Genomic DNA, 9,018 nt, shown 5'->3' with positions numbered 1-9,018 from the left:
ATCTTTCGTGTTGTATTGATCGAGCCAATAGATTTTCGGCAAAATATTTTACTGCAGTCAGTTGCGTAGTTATTCGGTAGTTCAATGGGTGGAACTAAATCCAAAGCTACCCATTGATTACTGGTTGACGTCACGTCAATCAACGTGAATCATTATTGTCAAAACATAATCTCAAAGCAAAATACAGTATTTCTTTAAAAATGTCTTCAATGGTAAGTATTATAACACCTAATATATTTTGCATCATAAGATCAAGATACCATAACGTAACCCTATGATCAATAATGTTACTTACATTTTTTTTACTATCTCAGTAAATAAATAAAATTTATATACAACTCAGATAGAATTTATTATTTAAATTTAATTATAATGGAAAGTATACATCATCGTTTTAAACGTAACAAAAAAAACGGTTCAGTCATTACTGTTAATTTTAATTACCGACAAACTTGAGGTTATTATAATAAGGATATTAAATAACGTAATTTTTTTACAGCGCATGAAGGCAGCCAAATGTCCATCAGACGAACTGGCTATCACCAACTGTGCTCTAGTCAACCCGGACGATTTCCACAGTGATGTTAAGTGAGTAGATAATTAGAATTCATTAGTAAACATAAATCACTATTTTTCTATGCCATGCTATGTCCAGTATTTTTAAGGAAACATTGTATATTAAATTGATACTTTGAGTTATCAATTAAATATATGTGTGTGAAAATATTTCCTCATATACCAATATTATATTAACTACATTTAAATGCTACTTTTGTATAATAGTTGATAAGTAATTCTTTTTTCATCAAAATGTATCTTTTATATTATTTCAGGCATATCGAGATATCAACAGCTCCATCTCAACACTTTGTATTCAGTATAAGATTTTACAGTGGAGTTGATAGAGGCACCGTGGGATTTTCTGCTCCACAAAGAAAATGGGCTACTCTGTCTATTGGACAGGTGAATTGTTAATTATAATTACTATTTTGGCAATAATTAAAATGCCTTAAACATTGTAGGTAGGGTAGATTATTTGTATTATATTATAACAAAGACAATATCGGATTTTGTATGTTTAATAATTTCAAAGGTAGTCTTTAATGAAGAGACAGACAATAAATTGTCATTCTCATTGTTTGTAACACTAATTCTTTCACATCACCAATTTTTGTTTTATGGCTGTTTATTAAATGTTGCCCCTTAATATTCGATTCATAGAGGTTCTACTGTATATATGAATGTGGTTTGATTATGAAAATCTAAATTTTTCACAGACTATCGAAGTCAAACCATTCAAGCCACAGAGTGCGGAATGTTTGTGCAGTGTCACTCTGGAGGCTGATTTTATGCTAAAGAAAACGTAAGTTGTAATATATTCATAATTCTTCTAAAATCAAATAAATACAATTCATAGATAAAATTGTTGTTCTATACTTATTCTGAAATCTAAAGGAAGTATAGGGATACATCCAATCCAATACATTAAAAACTTATTTTAATTCAAGAATTAAAAAGAGGTTTTAATACACAAATAATAAAAATTAACAATGACACTTCAAATTATAATGACTCCACATTTTATTTGTGGAGTTGAAAGTATTATAAGATTTCATTATATATCATATATTATATTGGTTTTGTATGTGATTAGAACCTCCATGGATCCCTATGATTCAGAGCAGATGGCCAGAGACTTCCTCATCCAGTTCTCAAACCAAGTGTTCACCGTTGGACAGCAACTTGCTTTCTCATTCCAAGAGAAAAAAGTACTCTCTTTGATTGTCAAGAACTTGGAAGGTAGTTACCATATGTATGAGTATAAATTTGGAAAAAATATCATAGTAACTAAATGTTACGATCCTTCATGTAAAATACATGTGCATTCTGACAGATAGGAATGGTTGAGTCTATGTAAAAAACAAAATTTTCATAACTTTAGCAGTAGAAAGTGATCAACGTTATGCCAGCCATAAACTTTACAGTATACTAGCACAACTCCTGACTTGCACAAATATACTGTAACGTGTGTGGCCGGTATCACAGGCGTAAAAAACCTTAAACACTTGACATGAAAGCCTTCGAGCCTATTGGTTAAAGTCAATTCTTTAGCAAAAAAAAAAAAAAAATGTAATACTGGCATTTAAAAAGTTTAAATTGAGATTGCCTTCTAGTTAAAAAAAATGAAACTGGCACTCAAACGCGAAATCCTAATTGACCATTAAAAAAAAAATTTTGAACATGTTACCTTCTTGTTCTGTAACCTTGTAGCGGTGGACGTGCAAGCGCTGGCCGCTGGTTCGAACGCTGTACCTCGTCGGGTCCGTATGGGCCGTCTGCTACCAGACGCCTGTATACAGTTCGACAAGGCCGAGAACTCCTCGCTCAACCTCGTGGGAAAAGCTAAGGGGTGAGTTGCTTATAACATTATATAATATACTGAGTTCTTAACAAATTTAGCTAATTTATGATATAATTTTTGCATCTGATGAAAGCACGTGAGTTGGAGTTTTTTATATTACCATAAATAACAAGTTAAGTCAGAAATCACGATAGGTTAAAACTTCGTTTCTAGCGGCGGATTTCATATGAATATAATTTTAGTGCATGAGCTATACAAGTAGGTACCAATTAAATAAAAGTTGTTTCTTATACCTTTTTCACATCCTAAGTATGAACGTATAATTCTTTACTTTAGCGACCAATGAAGAAGTTTTTATATTTATTTAACTACAGTTCTACAAACGCTATAATCTAAATCATTCCCTTTAACTGTATTGTAATTGCAAAAGAATGAATTGTACTCTATTACAATATGTAATTATATTAGAAAATGTTAATGAATAATTTCAGGAAGCAGCCTCGTCAGTCGATCATAAATCCTGATTGGGACTTCGGTAAGATGGGCATCGGCGGTCTGGACAAGGAGTTCAACGCTATCTTCAGGCGAGCGTTCGCGTCACGAGTGTTCCCACCGGAAGTGGTCGAACAATTAGGTAATTACAAATAGAAATTATAAATATATACTCATAAACTAGGAGCGGTTTCATGGAATATTATTTACTGTCTAAAAAATAAGAATTAGTAGGTAAAATTTCACGTCCCAAAAATTATTTAATATGTACTTGTAATATTATACTTTCAAACATAATATTTTACATCCAACGTCTATATATTACTAAGGTTCTTTCTTTTTATAGCTATTTCAATGTAAATGACTTTTGCAATTTTAATTTATCAGTAAATTTTTTTTTTTTTATTAGTAACGAATTATACGAAATACAGCTAAAATGGCTAAAATATGTATAAATAAATTTTATAAATGAATATTTTGTTTCACATTAGGCTGCAAACACGTGAAAGGCATCCTGCTATACGGCCCGCCCGGTACCGGTAAAACTTTGATGGCCCGACAGATCGGTAAGATGTTGAACGCGAGGGAGCCTAAGATCGTTAATGGTCCCCAAATATTGGACAAATACGTCGGCGAGAGTGAGGCCAACATTCGCAGGCTGTTTGCTGACGCCGAGGAAGAAGAGAAGAGGGTGAGATAGTTAGCACTTCTTTATTCACCAACTAACTAATGGCTTTGCCCTTTGACCTTTATACCTGATGAAGATGACACATTAAGTGTCTGCAGATTTTAGACAAAAATGACTGAATTTTATATTCCGTAATTACCTTCGTATGTCAATTTTTTATGTTACTTAAGCTATAAAAATATTTTGCGACCGATGTCGGAATTTATGTATTTATTCTATATAATAAATAATATGAAAAACATATCACTGGAATAAGTTGAAAAAGTGCTTTATAGAATTTCTTCAAGTTTAAATAACTGTGTTCAGGAAAATAATATATATTGTATATATGTTCCAGTGTGGTCCGAACAGCGGCCTGCACATTATCATCTTCGACGAAATCGACGCTATTTGTAAGGCGAGAGGCTCAGTGGGCGGCAACACGGGCGTCCATGACACCGTCGTCAACCAGCTGCTCTCCAAAATAGATGGTAATATATACATAGAAGGACTTAATCGATTTTTTATTCATCAGCCGGTTTACCTCTCACTTGGAAAAGAAGAAAGGAGTTTGAGTTTGACATACAAAATAATTTAAAAATCCTTATATTCAAATCACAGGAATCTAGACTTTTTTATTGCTCAATATTCACTATATTAATTGCTCGTCTAAAGTATTTACATATTTACAAGTGCCCAAAGATAAAATCATTGCTCAATCAATCAATATTATAATCACAGGTGTGGACCAATTGAACAATATTTTGGTCATTGGTATGACTAACAGGAGGGACATGATAGATGAAGCGCTCATGAGACCCGGGCGACTTGAAGTACAGATGGAGATAGGTTTGCCAGACGAGAAAGGAAGGGTGCAGATATTGAACATCCACACCAAGCGGATGAAAGAGTACAAGAAGATCTCCGAGGACGTCGATAATAAGGTGCATTATATAACTTGTGATAAACTATACAGTGGACCCTAAAAAAAAAAAAACATTTATCCAATCGCTCTGTTAATTTCTAATACAAAAGATATACTTCAATATAACGTAATATATATTTATATATGTATTTTTGGACATTTTATTCTGCCATGTAACAAAAATAAATGTCATAAAAACCTCTTTAATGCTTTATCAAATGTTTGTTTATTTTACATATATATTCTATTTCCAGGAGTTGGCAGCCCTGACGAAGAACTTCTCCGGAGCTGAACTTGAAGGTTTGGTTAGGGCTGCGCAATCCACGGCCATGAACAGACTCATAAAGGCATCCAGTAAAGTGGAAGTAGATCCTGAAGCCATGGAAAAACTCATGGTGGAGAGAGGAGATTTCCTACATGCCTTGGAAAATGATATTAAGCCGGTTAGTTTGTATATTATAATGAAATATTGCTTGAAACAAATAGATATTTAAAGTAAATTTTCCTAGGCATTTGGTACAGCTGCCGAAGCCCTGGAACACTTCCTGGCTCGAGGCGTCATCAACTGGGGTCTCCCTGTGTCTTCGTTGTTGGAGGACGGACAACTTTATATACAGCAGTCTAGAGCCACTGAAGCCAGCGGTTTGTTTAACAAAATATTCTTATATATTAGCGTCTTCCCAGTAAACTAACATGGTTATTTTTGCTTATTTGAATATAAAGCGCTTAACTCTTTGCCTATTCTAATTTTTATGTGTAGAACATAATTCGATGAAGCCTTACGTCCTACAAATAATGTGCTTACTATTAAGTATTAAGGCTATAAAAATTGACCGTATAAAAACAATGTTTCTATAGTATATGAGGATTGAAACCATAAAAAATCATTCTAATTTTAAAACTAATACAATCTACAGGCCTAGTATCCGTGCTGTTAGAAGGTCCTCCAAACAGCGGTAAGACGGCCCTAGCAGCTCAGTTGGCCAAGATGTCTGACTTCCCGTTCGTGAAGGTTTGCTCTCCGGAAGACATGGTCGGTTTCACTGAGACAGCCAAGTGCTTGCAGATAAGAAAGGTACTTCTACTATTACTATGTATTGTTTGTGTTAACTCCATTTTATGTTTCTAATAGGTCTAAAGGTAAATGTAAGACAAACAAATGAATTATTGATTTTATTACAAGTTAACTTGTATATTGCCAGTACTTCGACGACGCATACCGCTCCAGCCTGTCCTGTATATTGGTGGACAATATCGAGAGGCTGTTGGACTACGGTCCTATAGGGCCGCGGTATTCCAACCTCACGCTGCAAGCCCTGTTGGTGCTTCTCAAGAAACAACCTCCCAAAGGACGTAAACTGCTCATACTGTGTACCAGCAGTCGCAGGTACTTTCAATTGCATACATTATAACAATTTGAATTTAGAACTAATTTGATGTAATTAATGAAATATGACTGTGTGTTGGAATGTCAAAAAAACCCTTATTTACTAAATGTGTATGATAGGTATATAACAGGTATGATTTAGGCTTGTTTTATTTAAAAAAAAAAAAATACTTTTCCTCTAGGACGTAGTTTGGGACAAACAGATAGCATTTTATAAAAAGCAATGTTAACAAAATATATATTTTTGTATTTTTTTAAATAATTTCACAGACAAGTCCTCGAAGACATGGAAGTTCTATCAGCGTTCACTGGTGTACTCCACGTACCTAACCTGTCTCAACCTGAGCACGTGATGACAGTGCTTGAAGAAAGCGACGCCTTCACTAAACGCGATCTGGCCAAAATACAGCACGACCTGAGAGGGGCCAAGTATGGAGACTTTTTAGTTTGCTCTTACATATTATTACGTGCTTCTGGTGAGATATTTCAGCAGGAACACCAATGATACAAATAAATATTATCGGTAATAAAAAAAATGTATATCGTTGGTTGCAGTTCAGGTACAATATTACTGTTTTATTTTTTATTGTAGGGCTTTCAGCTATAGAGCAATCAACATTTCAAAATACTAGAAATGTGAATAAGATACGATAAAGGTGCGAATTTTGATTTCAGAAAAAAGTGGCATCGCTTGGGTAGCCATCATACTCAAATATGTACAAGGTTCTATCGAACCAATTTGAGACATTTATGCATTGAAACATAAACTTATCATTGTATTCTGTTGCAGAATTTTCATCGGGATCAAAAAGCTGTTGGCGTTGATTGACATGGTCAAGCAAATGGACGAAGAGTCCAGGGTGTTCAAGTTCCTGACGAAGATGCAGGAGGAGGGCGGCCTAGACCTGGGCACTACCATACAATAAGACATACACCAACCTTAGGGATCACACACGCATACCACACTAACGCCCTCACCCACACACAGAAACAGAGCCACTGAAAGCTCCCCCTGCATACACGACCTTAGGAGCTACGAGATAGACTACGATGACGTCAGCGAATGTACGGAACCGCTAGTGGATAGACTAAGAACTGCTAAAGGCGACGAGATATCACCGGCCAAGATGCCCCTGATGAGAATCAGGAGTGTGGAAATAGTCTTCGAAGATGAAATGTCCACTTGCACCGACACCGGCCTCCTGGACCGGAGCATCGAACTCATAGAATCTGATAGTGATGATTCCACTAAATGTGTCGATGACCTTCATCTACACGCCGAGAGAGAGGATTCGGTGACTCTAAACGCTGATGTGGACCTGTCTGATGATTCATTCTCTCAGGATGCGCCAGTCTATATCCCTAATATACCCACCATACAGATATCGAACGACGCACACGATCAGACGGATTCCTTGACCGTAGTCAAGGATGATGTCACATTGTCATTGAACGTCTCAGAATTAGGCGATTCGGGTCGATTCACAGAGGAGCCGTCTTCCTCGCATGTAGATAAGCCGCTTGCTACATACGACGCCTTACTATCGAGGTCCTTCGATTCAGTTAACACTGAGAGAATGTTGAGTATGTGTGAGATATCTGATGTGAGCGATGATAAAAGCAAGCTGTACGAATACATTGATAGCAACAGCGATAGCTCCGACACCGCCGTCTGTGACGAGGAACATCTGGCGCCCAAACATGTATCGCTCGACACTAATTCTGAGGACACGAGTCTGTGTGAGAGTTATGATCTGCAGTACGACTCGTTCGTTGACATTGGAAAGTTTTAAATACAATAATCCTAAAAGCTTATTGTTTTATGATAATTACTTACACCTTCACTGTAAAATTTAATGTTTAAAATGTAATCCGGCTTGGTGTTTACATTCCATTTAGTAAGCTGAGCACGCTAACCGCCTTTATATTATCAAGATCTATTTGCGCCCTATGTTATCTTTACACAGCTTTTGCTCGAAGGGCAGAGTGGTATGCGACTCTAGTGACCATGTCATCGTTACTTCATTGCTTCTGTTAGTGTTTTATTTATGTAAATATAGTCAGTTTATTAGATCCTTTATATTCCTTATCCAACTGTGACATGGTTACTGATATCCTGGGGTTGTAGGTCTAGCCAATAGCTCAATTTTGTATAATGTTATAAACAAAAGCAATATTGTTTAATTTAATTTTTTTGTTATGTTTATAAAACGCAGCTTTATGCTGTTTAGTTTATAGGCATTATAAATCATTCATTTTATAAATACGTAGCTATTTAAGGATAACAATTAACATGTCAATATGAAGTGTTTGATATATACTAGTGTTAAAGATCTTTGACACTCGCGTGTAGAGTTAGAACCTTTGCAGTGTTATGGCTTATAGAGCTATCAATTACTACGTGAAGAGTACAATTATTGATAAAATATTAAGCTTTTGATGTTGTACTTACTTTTCAATATTTATGACTTGTAATATTTAGGACTTTGAAAGATTTTTAGAATACCGTTATATTAGTTGCTAAAAATAATGTCTACATATAATATATTACGCAAATTGCCTAAGTAATCAAATCCAAGGGAAAACTATTTAAAGCTGTTATAAAAAAAAAAATTATAATAAAAAATGTTACAGTAGAGTTAATATTATTCAATGCATTGCTAGTTAGTTTTGCATAGAACATTCCATACACCATTTACTCATTCAATATATTTTATTATAAAAAATGTTGAAATTTTTTCTCTATTGCTAAATATGCTTATAGACACAGTAGTGTGCGTTGTAACTGTTTTGTCTGAGTGTATAATATAAGTGTTAACCATATCAGCAGATAATCTACAATAAAAAAAAATGGTTTATGGAATTGTGTACAGTACATTGTTTTAGTTGTATTTATATCCTCTATTTATGAACCTTATATATTTAATATGGGATTTTTGCTGATATGTCCTGTTACAAAAGAAATTAAAGAAATTGACAAATCAACCATTTTTTTTATTTACCTTTCAATTGCTATTGAAAACTTTCCTTTTGCAAGGAATTAAACACCACCTCTTAAAGCAGGGTATGAATGAGTTATAATAGTATATTGAAAACTAAACATACAGAATACATTCATAATAAATTAAAGCATATTGATTTGTTAAATATGTTGGCTAAACAAGACGGGAAACTCATATTGTGCT

At 34.6% G+C, this 9,018-nt stretch overlaps 1 protein-coding gene across 1 annotated transcript; it reads left to right on the top strand.

Annotated features, from left to right (window-relative positions):
* Positions 1-20: 20 nt before the first annotated feature.
* On the top strand, positions 21-8,818 carry LOC116765694 (vesicle-fusing ATPase 1-like). Its single transcript, XM_032655275.2, has 16 exons — positions 21-212; positions 500-588; positions 834-963; positions 1,278-1,363; positions 1,655-1,800; positions 2,272-2,410; positions 2,854-2,996; positions 3,346-3,545; positions 3,880-4,012; positions 4,263-4,465; positions 4,701-4,889; positions 4,956-5,088; positions 5,364-5,521; positions 5,649-5,833; positions 6,104-6,262; positions 6,624-8,818. The coding sequence occupies exons 1-16, from the start codon at positions 201-203 to the stop codon at positions 6,757-6,759; spliced, it is 2,241 nt and encodes a 746-aa protein (XP_032511166.2). The 5' UTR covers positions 21-200; the 3' UTR covers positions 6,760-8,818.
* The last annotated feature ends 200 nt before the right edge of the window (positions 8,819-9,018 follow it).

This window comes from Danaus plexippus, chromosome 11 (assembly GCF_018135715.1).
Source record: "Danaus plexippus chromosome 11, MEX_DaPlex, whole genome shotgun sequence".
NCBI classification, from domain to species: domain Eukaryota; kingdom Metazoa; phylum Arthropoda; class Insecta; order Lepidoptera; family Nymphalidae; genus Danaus; species Danaus plexippus.
This window is presented reverse-complemented; position numbering and strand designations above follow the sequence as displayed.

Bases quoted from the DNA above. Each gene is read 5' to 3' on its own strand.
- LOC116765694 (XM_032655275.2), top strand. The intron at 5,089-5,363 runs GTTTGTTTAACA...TACAATCTACAG, and splicing joins TAGAGCCACTGAAGCCAGCG to GCCTAGTATCCGTGCTGTTA. The intron at 6,263-6,623 runs GTATGGAGACTT...ATTCTGTTGCAG, and splicing joins CACGACCTGAGAGGGGCCAA to AATTTTCATCGGGATCAAAA.